Here is a 25,839-nt window from a genome sequence, read left to right as displayed (position 1 = left end):
ATTGGATATTCTTATTTGCATCAAATTGTTCAAATTACTTACGTATTTAATTCGGGCCAGACGAGGGGATTTCGGTATGGGAAGGTGTGAGATGTTTCAGAGGTTCGGGCGGAGTGGTGGACAGAGCTCTTGTCTCTAAACGATAAAACTAAACGGAACAATGTTTTTTATTTATTTTACCAGGTAAAGCCCCCTGAGCAACAAAGCTATTTTTCAGCAGCGACCTGGCCACAAATGACAGCTCAACGAAGTGGCTTATTTACGTGGAAATTTATAGCAGCCAAATACTCTAAACACGTGATGTTGATTCTAAATGTGGAGGAAAAAAACGGAGGACCCGGAGAAAAATCCACGCGACCACGGGGAAAGAGCGAACACACAAACTCAAAATATACAGCAGGCGTCAGAGTCGAGACCGACCCCACAACCAGGCGAGCGAGAGAACATCTTGCCACCGTGGCGCCCCCTCTTGTCCCGCCTCTCCTCCCTTTCCTCTAATTAGCAGTGTCGGTGGGTTTTAGGGGTGTGTGTGGGTTTGGGAGGCTGTGCGTGGGTTAGTGAGAGTGTGCGTGGTTGTGCGTGGGTTTGGGAGCGTGTGCATGGGTGTGTGTGGGTTTGGGAGAGTGTGTGTGGGTTGTGTGTGGGTTTGAGAGAGTGTGTGTGGGTTGTGTGTGTTTGGGAGGGTGTGCGTGGGTTTGGGAGGGTGTGCATGGGTGTGCGTGGATGTACGAGAGTGTGCGTGAGTGTGTGAGGGTGTGCGTGAGTTTGCGAGGGTGTGCGTGAGTTTGGGAGGGTGTGCGTGGGTTTGGGAGGGTGTGTGTGCGTGGGTGTGCGTGGGTTTGCGAGGGTGTGCATGGGTTTGCGAGGGTGTGCATGGGTTTGGGAGGGTGTGTGTGAGTGTGTGTGGGTGGGCGTGGGTTTGGAAGGGTGTGCGTGGGTGAGCGTGGGTTTGGGAGAGTGTGCGTGAGTGTGTGTGGGTGTGCGTGGGATTGGGAGGGTGTGCATGGGTGTGCTGAGACTGTAAGCATTGTATAAGGTGCTTAGCAAAAGTTTAGGGGCGCTCTGCGCCTCCAACAAATGTCAAAGGGCCACGAATTACGTATTTAAATTGAATAGCAAAACCTTTCAAAATCTATAAGTTCATCACTAATGAATAATAAATATCCATGTGACATTGATAAAGTATGCTCGTGTCTTGGGAGGGGGTAATAAAGAAAACATCTTCATGAAATAAATTGGATAACTTGAATACAAAGCATTTATGACGTAGTTAATGAACACCTTTGAATATTTACAGTTAACAATAGGTTAAATAAATTCAGGATATAAAAAAGGAATTTTTATTACTCTACATCACAAAGTTGACTCATGAAGATGGGCACATCTTTGCAGTTTTCTCAATTTAACCATTTTTGATTGGATTTCCTTATGATGTGCAGGACAGAATACTTTCGATCAGTGCGTATTACCTGCAAAAGAATGAAGAATCTGAAAGATGGACACTAACAAAGCAAATGGAACAAAAGTTTAAAAGGATGCAAAGAAGCATGAGGATGTGCATGCTTGGAATGACACTGAGAGACGACAAGGGGGACAACAAATGGATCAGAGAACACACGCAGATCAGGAACACCAAACAAAAGCAAAGTGGAAGAGGTGGCCGGGGTAGTTCAAAAGGACAGCGTGATGAACCAATTCTGCTGAGACGCTGGGTTCGAATCTAGGGAGCCTCCTGTTATAAAACCGGGCTCTCAAATGGACTGAGATTAATTTGCTTAAATTCCAGGTTTAAGAATGACAAATTTCCCCCTCCCCGTTCCCTGCATCCCATTACTTTTGTTATCCCACCCCCCTTCATCCTTCCCTCCCCATATAAACTCGAGTGCTCCCACTCGCCAGTCCCCACCAGGGTAGGGCAGCGAGCCCAATTTCTCCTCCCCCCCCCCACTTCCTTAAACTCAGGGGCACTGAGCCCTGGGGCGTTTGTCCGCGGAGTTTCTGTGGCCCCCCCTTCCCTGCGTCGTCAACGGTTTGTGCCCCGTGCCGGGCTCATGTTGAGTTAGGAAGAGGAAAAAAACCCAGTAACAATGTGCATACTTTATTTTTAAAACGTCAGTTTCATTCTAATGCATTGAATATGAACTCTCAGCCGCGGAAGGAGAGGGATCGCCTCCGCTTCTCTCTGAGCTGACTCTCCGTGTCATGAGCTGACGCTGATAGCGCAGTCGGGATGACATCGTGGGAAAATACAACGAATAAGAGATGGGAAGATAGCAAGCGGTTTAGGCCTTCAAAATTAGACAACTAAAGACAAGCGACAGTGCGACTGTTGCCATGCAATCCAAACTATGGACCATATAGTTAACCACTGTGGTCTGCGCTCCTTCGGCGGAGCAGGATTAGCTAAGCTACACGAACTCTCACTCTCAAAGCCCTCTCGTCGTGGCCAGCAGACCTCACCATTGGCAATGAGCTCCTTAAAATATTGGCCTATGCAAGAATAGAATAGAATGACGGGTTGCTAATGTGTACAGCAGAACCCCTCTTAACGACCACCCCTGTTAACAACTAATCGCTTAACAATCGGCTTCCATAGAGCCCAATGTGTAGTGTATAGTGTAGTGTATAGTAGTGTACAGTAGTGTAAAGTGTAGTGTATAGTAGTGGAGTGTATAGTAGTGTATAGTGTAGTGTATAGTAGAGTAGTGTATAGTAGTGTAGTGTATAGTGTAATGTAGGGCCTCCATAGAGCCCAATGTGTTCGCTTACCGACCATTCCCCTGTTACCGACTGGCTGTTGTAGGTATAGTAAATATTAATTAATGCATTTAATAACCACGTTTATTTTAATATTATGTGTTTTAATGTTGTCAGTATCTTTATGTATTAATATCCATTGTTTAAATATGATAAGTACGTTTTTTGGGTTAAAAAGGGTAACTTCCGATGCTATCGTGTATTTCCTAGACTCGCTTAACAACCAAATCACTTAACGAACGATTTCGTGGAACCAATTGCCGTCGTTACGAGGAGTTCTACTGTATGTGGTAAAAAAAAGACAGCGGATGAAAAAACAAGTTTTTACCAAAGGTACAAAACCTAATTTCTAGATATTACATTTATATACGTAAACTTGTTTACATGCCTATGTTAGTGAGCGCACATTGAGCTACGTTCATGATGTGCACGACACATACCTTCACAACATCATCATCACCATCGTCAATCATAACGCACCCTCTCTTCTCATCTTTGGTCACGTGCCGCTTCTCATCGTTCATTCACCTCATGCTACATCGGATGTGCCCCGACTCCCGCACAACATCCTGAGATCTTTCGTTGCATTTACGCGCTCTGTAACATCAGATGTCATCGTCTCTATGCCTGACACGCGTACCCAACTGTGTATTTAGGGTGCTTATTTATTATACATGCAACTACAATATTTATGCATTTATTAAAGCTGCCGTGTTTAAAATATATATATTTTCCCAGGAAGCACAACTGGGATCCACACCATGTCATTTATTTGCATGCCCCCTGGCAGTGACACTGGGTCATATTCCATTACAGATAGGACAGAGAACTCATACATTCAAGATGCATTAAATAAAAATGACTTCACGCAGCATGTAACATACGTTTGGGTGAGCGTCCTGTAGCGCACAGGACTCTGAAGGTCAGCCAGGTAATAACACGCACGGGGACAGGCACACAGACTGCGCAGACTTCTTTTATCGTTCGTCTCACGAAGGCACACTTATGGATTTGGTTAAAGAAGGTCACGTGCCTGCCATATATTCCTATTCATTTGCGTGAATGATTGCCGTTTCTTGTGCCCGGCGCTTCCCCGATGGGTCCTCCAGTGGGCGCCATGGTGGCGAGATGTTAACTCCCTCGCCTGGTATACAGGAGCGTCATGGGTTCGATCTTGACCCTGACGCCTGCTGTATATTTGGAGTTTGCATGTCTCTCTCTCTCTCCCTGTGGTCGCGTGGAATTTTTTCCAGTTTCTCCGGATTTTCTCTCCACATTTAGAATCAACGTCGTGCGTTTTGAGTATTCGGCTGCAACAAATTTCCACGTGATGATAAGCCCACTTCGTTGGGCTATCATTCGTGATATAGCGAGATCGCGTCTGAAAAAGAGCTACACATAGCTCAGTGAGCCTTATGTGGTAAAATATATTTAAAAAAAAATTGTTCAGTTCAGTTTTAGTTCAAAGTGCAATGTTTCTCCCTGCCGTGAGATTTTTAGGTGCGGACTTCAAGCGCCTGTTTCAGACTTTGGTCTCCGCGTCCAGCAGCTCATTCCCGGCTCTTGCTCGCAAAGCCCTCTCTTCAACTCAAATCTGGCTTCTCGAAAATCCTGTTGGCCACGGCCTGCGCTGGGACTCTGACAGCAGAGGGGAGAAGCCGCTTCGTTCCATACCCTTTGGGTTTGGATTTTACCCGAGCCTGGATTAGAAGTGCAACAACAACACTATTATTAGAGCTTACGCTGCACCTTAACTTGGTTCGACAAATTTGCTACGAGTAAATGCAGGTTTAAAATTCAAATATATATTTTTTTTAATTATCGTAACGTATGGCGCAACGACACTGTCGGCTGTTTCGTAATTTCACAAAAACTATTCCCAACCCCCAACTCGTAACATGTGGAGATGGAAGGAGAGTTCAAACATTTTTAAAACCGCAAGACTGGCATAGTCAACAGAGGCGGAGCCACAGGGGAAAGTCGGTAATCGGGATATCCGGATATCCGGCTGCTGCAAAATGCAGGCTGCCACCTTGTGTGCTGCCCTGCAGGCTGTCACCTTGTGCTACCCTGCAGGCTGCCACCACGTGCTGCCCTGCAGGCTGCCACCTTGTGCTGCCACCTTATGCTGCCCTGCAGGCTGCCACCTTGTGCTGCCCTGCAGGCTGTCACCTTGTGCTGCCCTGCAGGCTGCCACCTTGTGCTGCCCTGCAGGCTGCCACCTTGTGCTGCCACCTTGTGCTGCCCTGCAGGCTGCCACCTTGTGCTGCCCTGCAGGCTGCCACCACGTGCTGCCCTGCAGGCTGCCACCTTGTGCTGCCACCTTGTGCTGCCCTGCAGGCTGCCACCTTGTGCTGCCCTGCAGGCTGTCACCTTGTGCTACCCTGCAGGCTGCCACCACGTGCTGCCCTGCAGGCTGCCACCTTGTGTGCTGCCCTGCAGGCTGCCACCTTGTGTGCTGCCCTGCAGGCTGCCACCTTGTGCTGCCACCTCGTGCGGCTGCCCTGCAGGCTGCCACCTTGTGCTGCCACCTTGTGCTGCCCTGCAGGCTGCCACCTTGTGTGCTGCCCTGCAGGCTGCTTGAGCGGCAGCCTTTCGAACTTATGGAACTTATTAGCCACGTCAGCGGCTCCGACCTATTAATAAACTCCGCGTTCAAATCCAATAAAATGTGTTCTATACATTTGTGGCGCCCATTGGAAAACATACACTGGATATCTCAGAATATTGAAGTCAGCCCCCCAAAGTCAAAATCCTGGCTCCGCCCCTGATAGTCAACATTTTCATTGCCATATTTTCTTTTTTTCACCTAGGTCAAAGATTATCAGTCATAAATAGCTCATCATCAATACCAAAGGTCCCTATAAGTCAACAGAAGCCATTTCTTGACCACACAACAACAATTACTACTCAAGTGGTGGGACTGACAAACTGACTTGGAGAGTGACAATATAGGTCTCTTTATAATATATAGATGAGAATGGGTATGGTCAACAGAGGTACATTATTATAATGTATATGAGAATGGTGGTATGATCGAGAGTGATAAAGACTGTTATGATGATCATTTATTTAATTAAACATGACACTACACTGCATTTATTACATTGCTCTAAAGATGCTCATCTACCATTACTACCAAAAAACAATACTTAAATGTTAATCGTGCCTTTTAACACGTAAATATGCATTCCATTTTGTGAACACAAAGCAGTCACCATAGCTTTCACCATTAGGACAAGGTCAGGACATACTGGGTTGGAGTTTGTTTTTGCAATACACACAATGTAGCAGTAATCACCATCAGCCATGTGCTCGGTATTTTAATGGGGAAATGTTTTTCATACAGAGAAGCCCCCAGCATGGCACCACACGCCGGGCGGACATTCAACAAAGGGCAAACGGAGTAAAGCTTGAGTACTTCTGAACACTTGGCCTCAACTCTCGGCACACTAGTCAAACGAATTAAACGGTGTCATGTGTACAACGCATTTAACACGGTCAAAAAATGGATTTGTTGTTTCAGGTCACTTGGAAAGCTGAAGGATAAATTCTCACACCAATATTTAGCAATGAGGCGCGATGTCTCACTTGAACGACGCAAAGCATCTTCGGGACAAGCTCGAGTAGATCACAATAAAATCCACTACAGTGGAATAACCGCATCGCCTCACCCAGCTCCTTAAAACAGGTGTCATGACCTCACCAGCAACAACCAATCAGATTGAAAGTAGATATCAACCAGTACAAACGAATGTATTCAAATTGTATTCTCATGAATCTGGGCCAATTATTAACATTATATGCATTATTCATTATAACTGCTCATGAATATGCTAGACCCGTGAGTGGTAGTATGGGGAAGGGACAGCCTTAGCAACAAACATTCACCCCCCCCCCCCCCCCTTGCTCCTCCACAAGATTCCAACGTCTCATCTCCTGGACCCATGTAACCCCCATGTCTCACTCACTCACTCTCTCTCTCTGAAGCCTATGGGTAGGATGCTAAAAATAGTGGCAGAGAAGCCGTGACTGTCGTCCCACAAGCCGGGGCCGCTCATCCGCGCGACACGGGTCGCCGTGCAAGGGCCCCGCCCTCTGGCCCTGCCGAAGCAGCAGAGGCCATCACCCCGAGTCGCGCCCCTTCATTAGTTCTGCTCCTCACCCGTCACGACGTCTCATCACTTGCTCCGTCAACCGCCACCACCACCCCCACCGCCACCCACCCACAACGCTGCAACCATTCCTCGCCGCCACGAATTGTGCTTCTGTTCATACTCTTTGGTTCTTTCGGTTAAGTCACGTAGGTATAAAATAAAATAAATCGCGACGTTTCGATCGCAACAAAAGCGGTCGTCCTCAGGCGGAAAAAAATATAATCCAGCAGTGGAACTGCTGGATCATATTTGGAACTGCTGTATTATATTTTATCCGCCTGAGGACGACCGCTTGTGTTGCGATCGAAACGTCGTGATTTATTTTATTTTATACCTTCGTGATTTTACCGAAAGAACCAGAGTATGGATTCCTGCAGTCACGAAAGCTTCAAATCAAGATTCTGTTCATAGTCACGTGTCTAATGTGATTGTTTTCATATCCCCCACTCTACCATCCCCCACCGCCCCCGGACCCCCACCCCTATTTGTTGAAGTTGCTTGGAAATTGATCATTAAAAACAAATCCCACCAAAATACAAAAAAAAGAATTATGAGCGCACGATCGAGGTGATACACTTCTTTGAATTCGGTTTCGTGGAATTTTTCCCGCGTAATAATACATTTTTTTACAGAGCTATTAAGATAGCGTGGGCTCTACAAGAGTGGCTGTTAAATCCTGATGATAGCTATCGGTCCGCCTCTCTTGCAGTTGGCCACTAAAGGTTATCGAGCCCATTCTCAGGAGTGATTTGGGACAGCTGAGCATGGGCGAGACATTTCTTAATAAAATACTAAGATGAAAAAAACCCAATTAGCATGTTTTTTTGCTGCGGAGGACGAATCCAGTTGCAGTGCAAGACGGTGAATCTTTCTGTTCAGAGAGCGCAAACTGCATTTGAGATGTTGCGCTTCAGGCCCTTCGTGAGGCGATTTGCAAATTAATCATTTCACCTACTACTACCATTTAGACTCGACAGTGGTATACAACACATTTATAGACTTTGTAGTGGCATACACATACAGGACAATAAATTATTACTATATATCCTGATGGCGAACAAAAACCTGATTGTAAGCTGATGAGCTGCATTTTACAACTGTCTCTTTCGCTCGCATTTTGCAAAAAAACATCTACGCAAATCTAAAAGGTTTCATTATGACGGCAATGGTAATGAACTAGGAGTGAACATACCTCTGGGCCACGCTCTACTGCAATCAGAGGTGACGGTCAGGGTTCTGTAACAAAGGCTTCCTGCCGAGTGTTTTAGTTACCCATCCACACTACGAAAGCTCATGCCGCAGAGCCCATGAGAATAACACCCCACGCAGTGGACGGACGGGTACGCTTCTTGACTTTGAGGACGCAGAAGTTTGGAAGTGCAGTCCATGCACCAGGCGTGTAACTGAAAAAAAATCTCCAAAATCTTGAATAAACACAAGATCCAGGTCCGTTTCAACACATTACATAAAATCCGTGATCTGGTTTCGTCTGTAAAAGATGTGATTCCGGACATACAGTACCCTGGTGTCTACAAACTAAGTTGCCTCTGTGGTAGTAGTTACATTGGAGAAACCAAACGACATGTCTCAGACCGCATTCGTGAACACAAAGCAGACCTTAAACACGGTAGGACCAACACCTCGGCCGTGGCAGATCACTGTTATAATTCAGTAGGCTCACATGACATTGACTTCTCCAAGACAGAGGTTCTTTGCAAGCCATCTGGCTACCATGAGAGATTCGTTCATGAGGCTATCCACATATACAAACACAGAGACAATTTCAACCGAGAAGATGGATTCTGGCTTAGAAATCATTGGAAGGATTTGATAAACCATTTCGGGTCTTAATTGATTGCTCACGCTTACGGTGGCTTTCAGACAGCATACATTAATTTTTCGTCTCCCCCCTCCTCTTTTCCGAACATAGATGGACTCGCCCATCTAAACAAACTGTCAAATCGCTATCCGTGGCGCTAACGTTTATAAATAAATAAATACGAACCGTCACTTCTTTCAAATGTTGTTGCCGTTGGTTTTCACACCTGATGATGACTGCTTGTGTTGCAGTTGAAACGTCGTGAGAATTTTATTTTTTATATATTTTATTATTTTATTGTTTCCCTTCAACGTGACTTTACCGAAAGAACCAAGAATATATAACTGAATTGCCGGCGATTCAATTGGGGGCCGTGATTCAATTCCAGAGCCAAATTCTTGTTTGTCTCGTTTGGATTGGCGAGCCTCTGCTATCTGTCTCGTAGATATCCGTTCTACTCTCGTACATTTTAACATTGGCGTTTAACGTTCCAAAAATGTGCGTACATGGTGAAAAGAAATCTACGACAAATACAGTTCGTATCATGAGCATGAAAAGCAATTTAATTTTCCGAATTGTAGGGCGCACATAAATGAAGATTACATTATGGACTACACAGACCGTAACGGCAACTACTTTTAATATTAACCTTACAACAGTTGCGAAACCCTGCCTTTACAAAAGAGCATAAAGTAACATCCTCTCTGCGGTGAAGAAACCGTGTCGGAGAGAACAGAATGAGTTCTAAGAGCGGCGTGCTCTGGACTCCGGAGAGTGCAGGTGACCTTTGGGGCACAGTTCTTCCGTGGACAAGTGCCCAAAGACACCCAAGTGCGGCCATTACCGCACACGCCAAGGCAGGCAAGCGGTAATCAGCGGGCTGTGCCGAAAGGCACACGCGTGCACTTACGTGCAAAAGACAACCATCTACCCCCTGGAACGTGGTTCAACTGCGGGGGGGGGGGGCAAGTGATGTTAGCGAGCGAGCGCCTATTTTGGCCGGCACGGCACGAAGCGGCAGCTGGCCGTTCCGCGCGCTCGGTCAACTCTTGTCACCCCCAGCGCCGATTGTGACATAATCCTACAACAGGTGGTGACTTTTGGGACGGGGCGACCTTGGTAAGGGGCGTACGCCACGTGCGGACACGGAGTTCCGTGGGTGACTTTGTGGGCCGGTAAAATTAAGCCGGGGTCACTGGGGTCATGGCGGAGCATGTTCGCTTCCACGCGCACGCACGCACGTGTACGCTCGCACGCACGTGCACGCGCGACGCGATGGCTATTAGCCGAGCAATAAATGCAGCTGATTCAAGGGTAAAGGCAATGAGCCTACGCACCCACCCCCAGTACCCCCATCCCTCACTGCTGTCACTGCTTACTACCTCAAGGTCACTCCAAGGCCAAGCGGCAGGCGGGGATGCAGCCAAACAATAAATTGTGTCCCATGCTGTTCTCCAGCTTTAACCCGTTTTGCTCTGCATTGTTGCGAGTCAGACTATCCTCTAAAGTTTATACTCATCTTCATCAAGGCCAGTGTGAGTGGAACGTAACTTTAGCTTCAGTCACAGAATAATTATTAAATCGAATAAAACTTTACTTATATAGCACAAATCGTGCATAAAATGCAACACAAAGCACTTTACAAGCCAAATTTAAAGCGACTGACAATGTAAAACAGCAATAAGATTAATACGTAAAAAAGGACATAACATTACAATCAACTAAAAGTACAATAAAAAGCATAATAAGCACACAGTCAGGGCATCCTAATTAAAAGCCACGTTTGGCAAGTACTCTGCAAGGCAATATAAGTTGTGTACAATGCAAATATTCTTCTGGGATGGTGCAGATAAAGGCCACAGGACCACCGATATCAGCCATGGCCAGGAATCAAACTCAGGTTGTTGGGTTCATCGTGCGGGGCGCTTAACCACGGCACACCAGCACTCCACCTGTACGTCTTTACAGCAGAGGCGCCAATCACCACAGTGAGTACGACTTTTGTGGGAAGTCACCAGTGGCCGCCCTCAGTGGTGACGAGTGCCTCCAAAATTGAGGGGCGGTTCCAAGCTCAGGTTGGAGGGAATCCACTTTAAACTTGATTTAGACTTTTTTTAGGTGAAGACAACAAACTATGATTCCAGGGAGAGATTTGTCCACCCCCCCCCCCCCCCCCGTGTCACAGAATGTGTAATTTCTTAAGCTGGCTTGGGGTTGTATCGGGAGACGAGTTTGCCGAGGAGAGCAAAACACTGAACTTTAACTCGTGTGGCGAGCAAGCAAGCATTGCTGAACAATTACGTCCGAGCCAGCAATGAGATTACACAGGGGATTGACCAAAAAGGCAGGTAAAAATTTACCAAAGGCAGATAGAGAGTAAACATATTCATTCAAACAACTGTGCTCATGGCTGACATATTTTCTTCTTGACATCACGAGCACGGATGCGGGCATTAATAACGGAGTAGCTAATGCAGTTAATTTGTGTACAGCCATTACGTTACTATCATGGTGGTTATTTATGGTGGTTAAGAGTTATTTAAATGTTAAACCATTTCAGATGTTACGTTGAGTTGTATATTTTTTACTTTGATCGCAAATAATACATTTTCACCAATTTGGTCTCTGACATTGAATTTAAAATATTTATCTCGATGTCATTAAGTTATTTCACTGCGTGCAATTTGAGCAGTTCTCACTACCTTCATCAACTGTTTGATATCAGTGGCTCCTTTTTTTGTAGAATCAAAATTTTGAAAAAAGAAAAGCTAAGATTTTCACTAAAATTTCAAATTCTCTTGGGCTGCGGCTCTCAAAAGTAAAAAAAAAAGAAACCCTCGATATTTGATGACGAAAAAATGTCATTCCGCATAATTTAAGTGGGACAAAAAAAAAACCCAACAACGGCTGCCATCCGTCCCGAAGTGGCGGGTGACTTGAGGCAACGTGAAGTGTGGAACACTCGCGGGCAGGAGTTCATGGGAGAGACCGCAGGTGCCATTGGTTGACTCGCTGAGATGACTGGCAGATGACAAAAATCACCAAATACACACACACACTCTCTCTCTCTACCCTCCGAGCGTGTAAAAGAGTTGGGGTGGGTGGGTGGAGGTGGGGGGGGTTGGTGGTGGTGGACATTCCCCTACGGTTTAGCACCTGGTTCTTCGCGTTTTAATCATTCCCATGCCGGACAGAAGGCCTGCTGCGTTTTACGCGGGAGTCGGGGGAAGAAATCGGCAAAGTTGCCCGCCTCGAAGGAAACGGCTAGAGGTGTCGGTACCAAATGAAACATGACGGGCGCGATGTGCCTCCTTCAAAAACAAAACCGCTCGTCAGCATCCAGCAGGGGAGGGACACGCGCGGGAACACGCGGCAGCACGCACACGCACGCGCGCACACGCACGTGCACGCGCGCGTGCAAAGACTCGGCGGTAGGCGGCGGCCACTCGGTCGCGATGGGCGTCCACGCGGCTCCACGTCCACGTGGAGCCGCGCGCCGAGGGTCAGGCGCTCGTGCGTGCGTGCGTGCGCGCGTACACACGAGCGCGTACTCACAAACGCCGTGGGTTTTTTTTTCCTCTTCACATTTACGTACGATGGGTGCACGCGCAAAGCAAAAATTAATATTCCCAGCGCTGCACCGCGGTATTATTGCTGGGACAAATTCTGCATTCACTCCGGGCAAATTTGCATCGTGAGCTAATTATAAAATACGTGGAACAAAAAACAAACAAAAAAATCACCGCTCATTATCTTGCATTCAATTCGATGCATTTAGATGCATTTATCTACGCGACTATTTCACGTAAAAGGTACGTTTGGAAGCAGATCTGTAGACATGCACCAGATTGCATTATTGCTCTTAGGTTTGATTTTGGCAGCGCATGCATGTGTCCATGTGTGCGTGCGTAATTACTGTAGAGAGCGACGACCCGAGTTCAATTCCTGCTCATACAACGTGTTTGGAATCGACTTACGACCTCTGGAACTTAACTCGTTCGTAAGTAGAGGAGTCCCTGTAAATGGCATGGAAATTATTACCTCCGATAATCACCCAGAAATGTCTGTCCGTCCCGCGCGTGACGTCACTCCACATGAGTGCCACCCCCCTCATTAATATTCATGAGTGGGTGGATTTTTACACTAACGCAGAGGAAGGTCGAGCTGAATTAAACAATAGATGACGCAAAGTCGCTTCAAATATGATGTTTCTTTACAGAAAGTGACGGTAGAAAATAAATCTACGCAGCACAGTGCTACATCTATGCGTGACGTCACTGCATAAAGAGGCCCACCATTAATATTCATGCCCGCGTGGAAATTTACACTAACGCACAAGAAGGTCGTGCACTCCATATGCCGCACCCCTCCCCAATAACCATTAGCGGTGACGTCACTCCACATGGGGCAACCCCCCCCTCCATTAATAATCATGAGCTGAACAATTTTTCTAAAGGAATATTTCAGATTTACTGCAAAATTACACCCGTCCTTGGACGGGCAAACAAGCTAGTTTCTTACATAACAGTGAATGACATCCAAACTGTTGAGTTAAGTGGGCATGGGCAGGAAACGTCTCTAGAGGCGGATGACGGACGATGGTCAAGAATAATACTGGTAGGAACGAAGTTGTAAACTGAGTGTACCAGCCTGCAATAGATTAATGTGTCCGTCCATCCGTCCCCTTTCAATACTTTAACGAAGTGAAATCTCGTGCTGTTGGGTGTAAAATCAGCAATAGACAGCGCAGAGACTTCATATGTCTTATTGCACCCAACATTTGGAAGTCACATTATCTCATTTGCAAATTTCTACCAGCCCACCCTGCAGGGACCTGTTAATAATAATACTGGTCGCGAAAGCCTACGTGTTAAAATGGAGTGGCAGCCGAAAAATTGAATGCAGCCAATGGGGCGGCTAGGGGGCTGGAACCCGAGGAGATGGAGCGATGAAATCCGTTCACGCGCAGGAGCTGGATTGGATCGCTGCACTGCAAGATCACCTAAACTCTATAACTCCTTAAAACTTGAAAACCCTGACTCCTAGCCCTTCGAGGTTAGGACTTAGGAGACAGGACAAATCTTCAAATCTCTACTGAAAACGTTATCCATTTAACAGGTCCCTGCAGGGTGGGCTGGTAGGAACATTGGAATTTTGCGCAATTTTATTTTTTACACCCCAACAGCACGAGATTTCACTTCGTTAAAGTATTGAAAGGGGATGGACGGACGGACGGACACATTAATCTATTGCAGACTGGTACACTCAGTTTACAACTTCGTTCCTACCAGTAAAATATCTCTCTCTCTTTAGTTCATTTCAAACGTCTTTCTCACATATTCTTCTTTCCCGAGTTGTTGTTAAACTATTTCCATCTTTCCATGCACGGTGCCCAGAGAACGATTGTTTAAGGGGCGCTTTATACATTTTCATTATTATTATAAGAGGTGGAGGCGGCGGCTTGGAGAAGCATTGATCCAGCAGTGGATTGATCATGGCTGCTGATGTTACGCTCGCAGGCATTGTGTAAATGCACTGTGCATGTGGAAACAGGGAACACGCTAACCCGCGACTGAACAATTCCGAGCCTCTGGGAATGAATGAGGTCGCAACAATTGTCCACCCTGGAACGCTACACATTATAGTGCCTTCCTTTAGAGAGCAACACAATATGCATCATGTAAATATGCATATTCAGTAAGCCACTTGCAGGTGGGTGCAAATACTTGTATAATCCACGCCCCCCCCCCCCCCCCCTTGTAATGCCACATCTGCGCTCAGTTGTTTGTGTGCAAAACAAAGACAAAGATTCCCCGTGTAGCCTTAACAGACTGTTGGGTCAAGTGCTGTTAGCGAGCACCTATGAAGGCCGGAATGGCACACGAGGGGGTGGGTGGTCAGCAACCACGCCCGGCCGCCTTTGTCTCCCCAGTGGCGACATTTACACACCGCACCAGGTACTCATTCGAGGCTGAGCCGACCCCGAGGGGAAGCCCAGCACCGGTTCGAGATAATCGTCACTGGGTGTTGGCCGTGAGAGTGGGAATTGAACCCGGGTCGCCGGGTTCGTAGCGGTAGCGTAGCGCTAACCGCTGCGCTACCGCTCCCCACGTTTTGTATGCAAGCGCACGCGGCGAGAGAGGCTCGTCCTGGCAGTTGCACCGCAATCGCAGCTTTGCCAGCGCTGCCCTTGAGCAAGGAGCCGTCACGGCGGTGGCGGTGCTCGCACTGAAATGAGAACGGAAGCCAGAGCCACACGGGGCTCCAAAACCTCCGGGAGGGGGGGGCGGGGAAGCTGCCCCGTTCTGCGACGCACGCAGGAAAGGATTTTATTTTTTTGTTTTACGGCTCATCCGTCTCGGCTTGTGCGGACAATAAGTTACGGGCCGCAAGAAATAGACAAGAAAAAAATGCAAATAAATAAAAATCCTGGCCTCATAAACAACCAGAACCTATGTGGGAGTCGGCATGTGTGCCGGCATCCCAGCATGCACAATACCTGTTTGACAAGGAATTTAAAAATATATATACACAGAAGAGATGTGCACTCCCAGCGAAACAATTATTCCACAGAGAGATTAATAGCTCTTTGTTCAGGAGTTGAATTTAACAAACAAAAAATGCCTTACAAAATAAACTGCGATGAGCCACTGGTCGCTCGTTTTAATTCAACAAGCGCAGTACATTTCAGCATTTTGGCCAAATTTTCTTTTAAACCAAATCACGGTTCTCATCAGCCAATTGTGAAAATGTTATTTTTGCTTACAAATTTTGCTAAAGGGGCAGCCTAGAATTCCAATTATGCCTAATCTCCTACGCTGGCCAGACGTCCTGGGGGCCGGGGGAGGTTATTCACACTTTCCCCCAACCGAACGTGACCTGGCGATCGACCTCACTGTGGTAAACCCAGGGTACAGCAGGGTGGCCAGAGGCAGCGGAGATTTAAGAAACCTACCCCAATGTTTGAACTGCCACGCCAGCGGAGCTTTCCGGTGACCTCTGGGTGTTGTTAGCCATTACATCGAAGCAGCATCCTTTGTATTCTGTTAACTACATATATATTATAAACCGTGAGCTAAACGTTTTTACCTTGATGGAAAATACAGCAATATTTTCATGCAGTAACCACTGAAGATGTTCACTTTGCGCAGGCAGATATGCGTCATCGTTGAAGAGATGTACAACGACACGTTCACAGACAATAGCTTTACAGTTTGATTGTGTGCTCATAAAAAAAGAATGTTTACATTTGCAATGCCAGACGGAATATTATTCATTTACACAGGAATCCACACATTGCACTTTAATGTCATATGACATTTTCACGATAAATTAAGTTCCTGAGAACTGAATTGAATTGGTGCAAAGGTTACTTTAAGTCTTTTTAAGTTGGATAATTTTAGCAGAATTTAATGTACCGTTTAATTGTGTGTTATTTCCACATTACATCATACCATTTATATTTAGCCTCCACAATAAAAATGTGTAATTACACATGGACCTATATTCACGAGGAACAGTGGTGGTTGTGGGTTGCTGAGGTGATAGAAACTGCATCAACAGCTCGCCACACCTATCGCCATCCTTCAGGAATAGAGTGGTGATCTGATCTCGGACACCCAGGAACCGGACTTGCAGCTTTGCGGATGCTTTCTATACGGTACTGGGGGGGGGGGTAAGAGGAAAAACCCCAGCTCGGATAACATTACGGGGCAAGGTTGTTGTTTACCCTGCTGGTGCCGCTGTGCCTCGAATATCGGCGCAAATCTCTGGGCAGAGATGGGCCAAGCCCATGGCCCATGGAGTGACAAGAATGCCTTGTTGAGCATGGGGAGACGAACCAGGGCCCTGCTGCTGATGTTGGGCAGTTGGTGTGCCAGCAGAGCTCGCCTCCCAGTGGTCACAGGAAACGGCACTTGAGTGGATGTTTAGAACGATACGGACATCTAAAAGGGGAGGGAGGAGGGGGCTGCACCGCGTCGTCTGTCACCTTCGGGCACAAAGCAAAGTGAGAGCTCAGGTCCTCGGATTTTCATCGCCGCTTGTCACAAACAAGCAGGCCGCTGTGGCTGTGTTGAGGTCGATTGCTTAGCACTGCAAGCACAAACGAGAATTGTATGATCCAATGTAATGCGGTCCACCTCTGTGAACACTTTGCTGAGGCTAAAGCAACCTACTTGTTATAATCATGTGTTATCGCTGACAATTACTGTATTCTACTCGACGCCTCAGTTTCCAGAGTCCAGGAATGTAGCGTTTTTTTAATTAAGCAAATCAAATCGTTTACATGAAATCCCTAGACTCTATGTTATGGGGTGGTTTTTTGTTGTTGCTAGCAAGCTTCGTATCATTTCCAAATACCTTAATGGTAATGGAGAATGTACATGGGCATATTATTGAGACATCAGTTGTGGAAATGGCCTGTAAGCAACGTTTTCCTTAAACCGCGGCCGGATTAATGGTGACCCAGTGCATCCCTCCCTTCCCTGCTACCAAACGCTGTCAGATCCCACCGCTTTAATTATTCCCATCAAACACCATCAGATTGCACAAAGACTCTAGTCAGCAGACAAAACTTAATGATGTACTCGTTTCTCGTTAATTTCCTCTCCCATTCTCAACTGCAGCTGATTCCAGAAGTGTCCTCAATTCTAGACCCATGCGTTTTGGAAGTTCTGTGTTCTGACGTGACAATTGCACCCCCCCCCCTTCCCACCAGGTCACACAATGGCCTCTATTTTATTAAAGCCACGACCACTGTTGCAGTAGTTCCTCTTGAAAGAAATGCAAAATATTACCGTGACGTGATTTCACAATACAATGGATGATGCATCGTGCTGCACTGGTGTGCTGATGGCTATGGTTAGCGCACTTCGAGCAATTCCATGTCACTTGATAGTTAAAATTGCAGGATGCATTGTACTGCTGTTGGGATTGAATTGCCTGTTAGTGCACCCTTAAATTACACTCCTTTTTACAGACTGAATTGTTACGGAGTCGTTTTTTATGGAACTTGCTGAAAGAAAGTTTCCCAAAGGAATGTGCAGGATAGAGCAATGAATAAGTGAATGAATATCCAGACGAACTAATTAATTATTCATCTCACAAGACCAGCACAAGGATCCCGTGAGCCTTTTCAGCTACAATATGGTCTGACATTCAAATGTACCCCGTTACATATGAGCTGGACCAACTACAATTAAAAACACCCAGTGAAACGATGTCCTGCTCAAGTGCAGTCATGTTCAAAGACCTGAGCCAATGGGTGGAAATTCAGAATTCCACAAGACAACAAAATGTTGAGTTCCCCACAATAATATGACTCATTTTTCGCGGCCCCCACAGAGATGGACAGCTGAGACGACCCCTGACCGGGATTTCACTTATTGCAATCTTACGATTGCAAGCTACACACTCTACCGGCGAGTGAGAGAGAAACTACAAAGTAGTATGTTTTAAAATCAATACATTATTGAACAAATAAGTGAATATAGTATCCAGAGTAAAGCAAGGGGCCAAGTGAGGTACAACGTACCTTTAACAAATAATGTAGAGCCCATTGTCAATTCACGATTGGATGAAGGCCTTCCCAAGCCGTGCAAGGTCACGGGGGTGGGGGGGGGGGCGGCTACTTGACCACAGCCGTACGCTTGTTGGTGCGGGCTGACGAAAGGGGGCCCAAGATCAGTGCAGATACCACTCACCACTGATGCTAGCCGTGAATCAAAACTCGGGTGACCAAGTTCACAGCGCACCGCTTAGCGCCACTGAACTGCCGTTGCACCCAGAGTAAGCGCAAATTGTACTTTGGCCACGTGACGTGAATTTAATGTATTATTTTTTTTACAAAGACAGAGCAAAGAAGCTTAAGAAATGAGACAACACACGTCATGGTCGTGCGTAAGCTCCCGTTCCATCGCGGCGATGCCGACAGGTTCGCACGCGTAAAAAATGTGATCGATCTTCGGTGTTTTGTGGTGGGTGGGAAGGGGGCGCAGTGCTGTTATCATCGCACGAACGCACCGCCCTCGAGTGAGCGTGCGAACAAGGCGCGGTGTTGAAGCCACCCAACGAAAGGGACTGTGGGCTGCATTTATACACCCCCGCCCGCGCACATGTGTGTATGTGTGTGTGGTTTCTGGTGGTGCATCAGCCAGTCATCTCAGTCATCTCAGTCAGTCGACCCGTGGCACCTGGGTCTGCCCCGTGACCTCCTCCTGCCAGCGGGCGTTTGACACTTCACGTGGCCTCAAGGTGCACATGGCCTGGGCACAAGCGTCGTGGTGATGTCACCGCCACTTAGTGGCGAATGGAGGTTGTTGTTGTTGTTGTTGTGGTTTCTGGAGTGGTGCGCTTCATTACTATGAATGTATGCCAGGGTTTTTTTCCCCCAGCGCTGGGCTTTCACTGGAGGCTGCGTTATATAAACAACAGAGAGAATAGCTCACGTGAACAATTTCTCTCTGCCAAATGTCGTAAGTTGAATTCCCAGTCGCTATCCACTCAGCCTATAACTCTGTCAGAGGACATAAAAATCAATGCAGCTGCTTGGCGTGAAGTTGAAAGTGACTGTCCTATTGACAGACTCCCTCCTGCCACAGGAATGTGGAATTTTCAGCGCTAAAACTGTCGAGAGAGAGGAACACTGCCCAATGCGTAGCGTATCACGTCGGCCTGACTACCGCCTCGCATGCTGCCTTCTTTTTTTTTGTAGCTGTATACAAGTGAAGACGTACCTCAAGAACGATATTAAGAAATATATGAATACGGGAACGTTGAACCGTGCTAATCGGAGGAGAAAGTGTATGAGTTTGGAGATTTCCACTCAAAATGTAAAGAGTTTGTTCAGTCTGACAAACAGGGATTTGGTACTTACGTTAAATCCTGTTTTCATAGTCGGTCGCTGACACGCTCCCCGTCTCTTCCGCCACCCCCCTCAAAAAACGATTTTCCCCTCGTATGGAAGTGCGTGAATACGGAATCAAACGATGTTTGTTCGGGTGCATTTAGCTAAGTACGCAATCGCACTGTTTTATGGTGTTAGTTGGCTTATGTAGCCAACGTTAACCGTTGCTTCGCTCACGATGGATTTGCATTACTCGCAGATAAGAGAACTTGCGGCGTGTCTCTCTGCGGATCGGCTTCGGTGGATACATCACAACAGCGGTGGTGCTGTCGAAGCGGTAATACATTTGGGGCGCTTGATTCGCGTGACACTTTTATCAATGGTCTGTGTCGGGTGGATGAGGGTTTTACGACACGCCTTTTTTCGCACGATCGCCCAACTCGAAAGAAACCAATTACGAATCACGGTTTATGGACGGTTGAAAAAGCTCTGGTAATTTAATTTCATTCAATAAGGCAACTGCGCAAACACTCTGTAACAGATACACACCGAGAGTAATCTTCCACGGACCAAAGCGCTCCCGGGCCTATGAACCATACGCCCTGATTGAGGACCCGCTGCCTTCTCTTGAGCGTGCAGGGCTAAAGACGCTCATGATGCCGTGTCATCACGCCCTCCACGGACACGAAAAACACGCGTAAATAATTCTGATGCGCTTCTTCATCAGCGCTCGTTGATTACCGCATTCGTAATTGTCATTTTAGCGTCAACTTTTTTTCATATATATCTACTGTATATATGTATAGCTGCTGCAACCTGTAAATTCTCCATCCCCTGAAAATGTAGTGGCTTTATATGGTGGTGGGGGGGGGGTTCAGTCGATGGAGTAAAATAAATGCAAATTGGCAGATGTTACAACCTGAAAAAGCAAAAAGCCCACAATCTCCAGGTGTGCATCACGGAATCAAATGCGTGCGTGCATCACTACAAACAAATATTGAGGGACGTCATAAGCTCTTAAAAAGGATGTTGAAAAACATTTGCTTCAACCTGATGTTGGGAAGGTGCTGAAAGTCATATAAATGTCTTTTGTGTTGATCATTTAAAACAAAAAAATTACGCTGAGCTTTTACGCAGGTTTCATATCACGCTCTAAATTTCATGTATTCAACAAATGTTATATTATTAATACTAAGTATTTCACAATTTTTCTTGCAGCAATGTTACGAGGTAAAATAAATGTCCCTCTCGATCTCCCTCAGTCAGCAAAGCATAATGTGGAATACTGGAAAATCTGTTTGTCCATCATAACGTGAACAATCAGGGTGTGGTTCACAGGTTTGTAGAGGGCCATATAAGCCCAGTAAGGGCAATCCACCAAGCCCTCTGCCAACACAACACATCCAAAATAAACATAATCTGAAGGATTTGGACACTCAATTAGAAGATTTTGGCTGACGCAGATGGAGAGCAACAACTTCACATTCAGGTGGTCGAGCAAGATATAACTGCGTCAGGAGCAGCGGAATTTGTCATCGGTGCAATGCCTCTCTCCGTGTTTTGTTGATCGGGGATTGCGTCGTTATACGTTGTACGGTCTGTTCTGGATGACCACAGTCGCACACCACTGGAGAGTTTTAAATGTTCCATTGGTCCCTATGATCACACTGTTACATTGCAATTATGGCTTTATTTTTTGGTGATTTCGAAAACGTTTTTTGGTTTGGACATGTTTGTTTTGTTGTAGTACGGAGTTAGACTGATGGCCTTAATCTAAGTTTTTATTGTGGTTGTTGTTATTGTTTGACCTGCATCCCACTGGGATTTTTGCACACAGCGTTGGTGTACGGTGCTTTTTCAGGAATATTTTGCTGTTTTTTCATGGATTTTCTGTTTGCACAGTCACCATAGTCACTTTAAGATGTTTTCTTGTTCGTGTTTTTGTTTTTTGTTTGTTGCGGTTGCACCCGATTCAAGAGCCGAATGGCTCACAGGGCTATACCAAATAAATAAATAAACGAAATAATAAATAAATAGACAAACAAACTAAATACATCTGCCATGGTTTGTGCAGTGGATGCTATTTAGGGTGGGCCGTGAGGAGCGCCTTCATACGGCCCACTCTGTTAAGTAAGAAATCACGACGAATGCCATCAACGCGGCGATCTCCCCGTCTCCAGAGCAGCAACAACAACACAATGAAAAGCTGAAGTTTTTCAAGAACATATTGTGAAGTCTATAAGCAAAAAAATTTATTGCATTTTTTTTAGGGATTTTTTGTGCCTCATTTTTTGAAATATCTCTTTAAAAGTTTGTACCTCGAGGATGTAAAGAAAGCTGAATCCACAAATGACATCGGAAACCCACGACTGTCACCTCTTTGTCCCCAAATAAATTGAGCCGACTAAATATTTAACATGTCTTCTTTCTAAAATTCACTCTACGAAAATTTACAATGGACAGGTTTTGAAGAGTGCCGAGTTTAAGTATTAAACGTTTTGGTTGACTCTCAATGTGCAAGCACACTTATGGGATAGCGCGAGGCAATGAAAAGCAATCAAAGCCCGCACGCAGTTAACGGTAAGGTAATAAGGCCGCGGGAAGGACAAGTAACACTCAAAGAGGGTATCTGTGTCAAAACATCGTGACGTTAAATAGCCATGCAATCAAACCATTGTGGCAGAAGAAAGCAGGGAGAAAATGTAAATTTCCTAGGCCTGAACACTTGACATGCAGCAGGCATCCCGCACCAAGGCCCACCCTAGCTCCTAGTCCCCCCCGTAACATCGCCTTGCCTCCCACTGGCCAGACGCTCATTAAAATGGCTCTCAAAATTAATCTGCACGTCCCAAGAAAAACACCAAAAAAACACAGGTGGACTCTCCTCCTCAGCCTTGCAAAAACACTGCAACTCGAAGGAGCAGATTAACTAACCTCTCGTCATTGACCGGCATTTATACTTTAATCACTACTCCGCCGCTTTCGCAAGAGGAATTTGTTACGAGGCCGCAGGACTAAACAGCCACCAACACCACGGGCGCGAGAGCCCCCTTTGTTAAACGACGTCTCATCGCTCAATGGGTTAAAATGCAATTACCGACGTCTCATCGCTCAATGGGTTAAAATGCAATTACCGGGCCAAGCCACAGCAATCAGATTGGTCTAATGTGTTTTGGTCCAAAGAGCCCACAGAGAAGGTGATTCGCTGAGCCACCCCTCCCTCCGCTCCCCCCCACACCCCCCGCCCAACTAATTGGTAACACAGTTGCATTCTGTCTCTCATTCATTACCAATAGCAGTGCACGCGTCTGATCACTGTTCACGGTGGTCGACGTCTGGTATAGTTGAGTCCGAGGGAATAATGCCGACACGAGCTCCGATTCTCACGCCTTGTTGTAGTGATTCCTCCACGCGGATGGGTCAAGTGGGCAGTTCAAGGGGTCATCGCAGCCAATGTCATTGGTGCCAACACACGTGCCTGTCACGTCCATGCTTCTGGCAGATCCTACAGATGAAGTGTGTAAAAATGTACGTCTATTTAGTATGTACGTGTGTACGTTGAACTTCTTTCACACCGCACAATTACGGCTTTGGAAAAATGTTTCTGCTATATAAGCAAGCATGGGAGTCTCATTAGTTTGCCAATTGCAATGATGAGAACCCTCTTATTTCAGAAAGTCTCAAAGTGTTTCGAGAATTTGTCGAAGAGAGTCTCTCTGCCTTCGGATATTCGTCATGTAAATAAGTTGCACCTGGCACACAGCAGACTTGAGCAATAACCGGCGGGATTCCCACGCAGATGAATGGTGGCGATGTGCAAAAAATTGCCGGTGACAGGCACGCGGGGATCACCCGGAATAATTAAACAAAAGTTGCCGATAAGTCACCCGACCCCCAAGCCCTCCGCTCAGTCCGCACGAAAAACAACTGGAGCACGCCATTACGCTCCCATTACCCGTCACAGGCCGCACGGCACCGCCTGCGACGCAACGCAATGAGCCGCTGCTCGACGCTCACCCAAAAATGTGCATACGACCCGCCCGTGAGCGCGATGTCCCAAACACTCAAACAAATTGCGCTTTTGTCCCATTTCCGTGTTGGTGTATTTTGCTCACTCTTATTCGTAAGCGTCGACTCGCAACTTGGATCAAATATTAGATAAATCTCTCTGTCTCTCAAAAAATCTTACTCGCGACTCTCTTGCATGCACTTGTAACGCGATTGCATGCACTTAAGACTATTGCATTTACACTTTCTGCAGACCTTCCCGTTCCTGTACCTGCACCGGTTGCAGCTGATTCAAAACGAAGATGCCCAATTACAACCTGCGGGGGTGTAGGAACAACGAGCACATCCCACTGGTTCTGGCAATACTGCATGGGCGTATGGGTAAACACACGGCTTTATTTTAATAAGGTAAAAACAATCCCTATGATCAAGGCACATCCAAGGGTTCGCGCCCCAACGTTTGACCGAGGCTGCAGAAAACCACCTGGGGCACTGCGATCAGCAGACTCAGCCTCCCGAAGGTCCCACTTCAACTCCCCCCGGCTGTTCGCCTGGAGCACAGCTTCCACCAACTTCACTCCGGCACGGTGGTACCCATCTCCCAATGGCACATCGGTGAGGCAAAGACAAAGATCCCCCGTGTAGCCTTACCAAACTGTTGGGGCAAGTGCTGTTAACGAGTAGCACCTATGAAGGCCGGCACAGCCCACGAGGGGGTGGGTGACCAGCACCACGCCCGGCCGCCATTGTCTCCCCATTGGCGATGTTTACACACCGCACCGGGTACTCATTTGAGGCTGAGTCGACCAAGCGGAGGCCCAGAACTGGTACAGATAATCGTCACTGGCGTTGACCGTGAGCAGGAATCGAACTCGGGCCGCCGGGTCCGTACTATCGGTGAGGCACGTACACGCACACACACACATACAAAACCCAGCCCGGTCCACACACGCCGCTCGGCGCACGTACCCGCTTGTGCGCCAGCAGGAGGCAGTTGGAGTGCTCGTGCTCGCACGCCAGCTCGTAGTCGGGCAGCATCGCGGCCAGCTGCCGCACGAAGCCCACCACCTCCTCGTGCCACGGCACGTTCGCCATCGTCAGGCTGCTGGCCGAGCTCTCACCGCAGTACGTCACGCCCTGGCGGAGGCAGCGCGCGCCGCGGTCGGTGAGCGAGCAAAGCGCGCGCGGGGCCCAGCGAGATTCTGCGCGCGGGGCCCAGCGAGATTCCGCGCGCGGGGCCCAGCGAGATTCTGTGCGCGGGGCCCAGCGAGATTCTGTGCGCGGGGCCCAGCGAGATTCCGCACGCGGGGCCCAGCGAGATTCTGTGCGCGGGGCCCAGCGAGATTCCGCGCGCGGGGCCCAGCGAGATTCCGCGTGTGGGACCCAGCGAGATTCTGTGCGCGGGGCCCAGCGAGATTCCGCGTGTGGGACCCAGCGAGATTCTGTGCGCGGGACCCAGCGAGATTCCGCGCGCGGGTCTGTGCCACGCGCGTTTGAAATTGTGGCTATAGATGCGTGCGTGCTGGCAACAGACGCCACGCGTCCATGTAAGTGCGCAAGCGTTTCCGTCGGTATTTATCTTTCAACCTCAACGGGTTGAATTTTTATCGTAAACGCATCAAAATAAATCACGACGTTTGTCAATGGCATTGCATTACAACTGCAAAGAAGAACCCGGCGGGCTGACACTCGGGGCGGTGGCTCTTCTTTGGAGCAGAGATTGTGGCGGGACCTGCGCAAATGGACATTTTCAACGGGTACAATTTTTCAGTTTTAAAACGTAACATTTCCCAGTTGTTATTAGGGCCGCAACGGTGTGAAGTGTGTTCTTTAACAATGAAGTGTCTGCGCCCTCCCAGCGCCCTGAACAAGGTCCATTGCCTGATACTGTCGCCCAGTATTTTTCCATTAATGACGAATGGTATTTATTATGCACCATGTTGTGTTCACCATTTTACACATTAACCATCTTGAATGTCTTCACTATCTGACCAGGTGGCAAGGGCACGCAACTCAGGTTTTTTTTGTTTTGCGAGTTCAACTCCTGGTAGGGCTCAGGATGACCCATCATCCTCCTGGAGTGTATAAAATGCCTAACGGAGAACGTCTATGTCCCACACTTTGTTCTGGCAGGGGGGACGCTCCACGCGGCGTGGGAAAACGGCGACTAAAGTCACCGCCGCCTTGCAAGCCACGCCGGCGGACGGCTTTCCGATGCGCCGCCACATTGAGCCACAGTGCTGTTCGGCACC

The 25,839-nt window shown here is 47.3% G+C and overlaps 1 protein-coding gene across 5 annotated transcripts in view; it reads right to left on the bottom strand.

Annotated features, from left to right (window-relative positions):
* Window positions 1–25,839, bottom strand: part of TYW1B (tRNA-yW synthesizing protein 1 homolog B) — a 139,253-nt gene that overhangs the window by 35,855 nt on the left and 77,559 nt on the right. For 3 of the 5 annotated variants that reach the window (XM_076072640.1, XM_076072639.1, XM_076072643.1), the window contains one exon: window positions 24,557–24,724. The exons of 1 other annotated variant lie outside the window; for it this stretch is intronic. In XM_076072640.1, the coding sequence (XP_075928755.1) occupies window positions 24,557–24,724 (168 nt within the window). Of the gene's footprint in view, window positions 1–22,839; window positions 23,085–24,556; window positions 24,725–25,839 lie in introns of those variants that run through there. One more of the 5 variants, XM_076072641.1, reaches the window with a different exon arrangement.

The sequence above is a fragment of the Petromyzon marinus genome, chromosome 38 (assembly GCF_048934315.1).
Source record: "Petromyzon marinus isolate PM22_M1 ecotype Great Lakes invasive population chromosome 38, UKy_Petmar_22M1.pri1.0, whole genome shotgun sequence".
Classification (NCBI taxonomy): Eukaryota; Metazoa; Chordata; class Hyperoartia; order Petromyzontiformes; family Petromyzontidae; genus Petromyzon; species Petromyzon marinus.
This window is presented reverse-complemented; position numbering and strand designations above follow the sequence as displayed.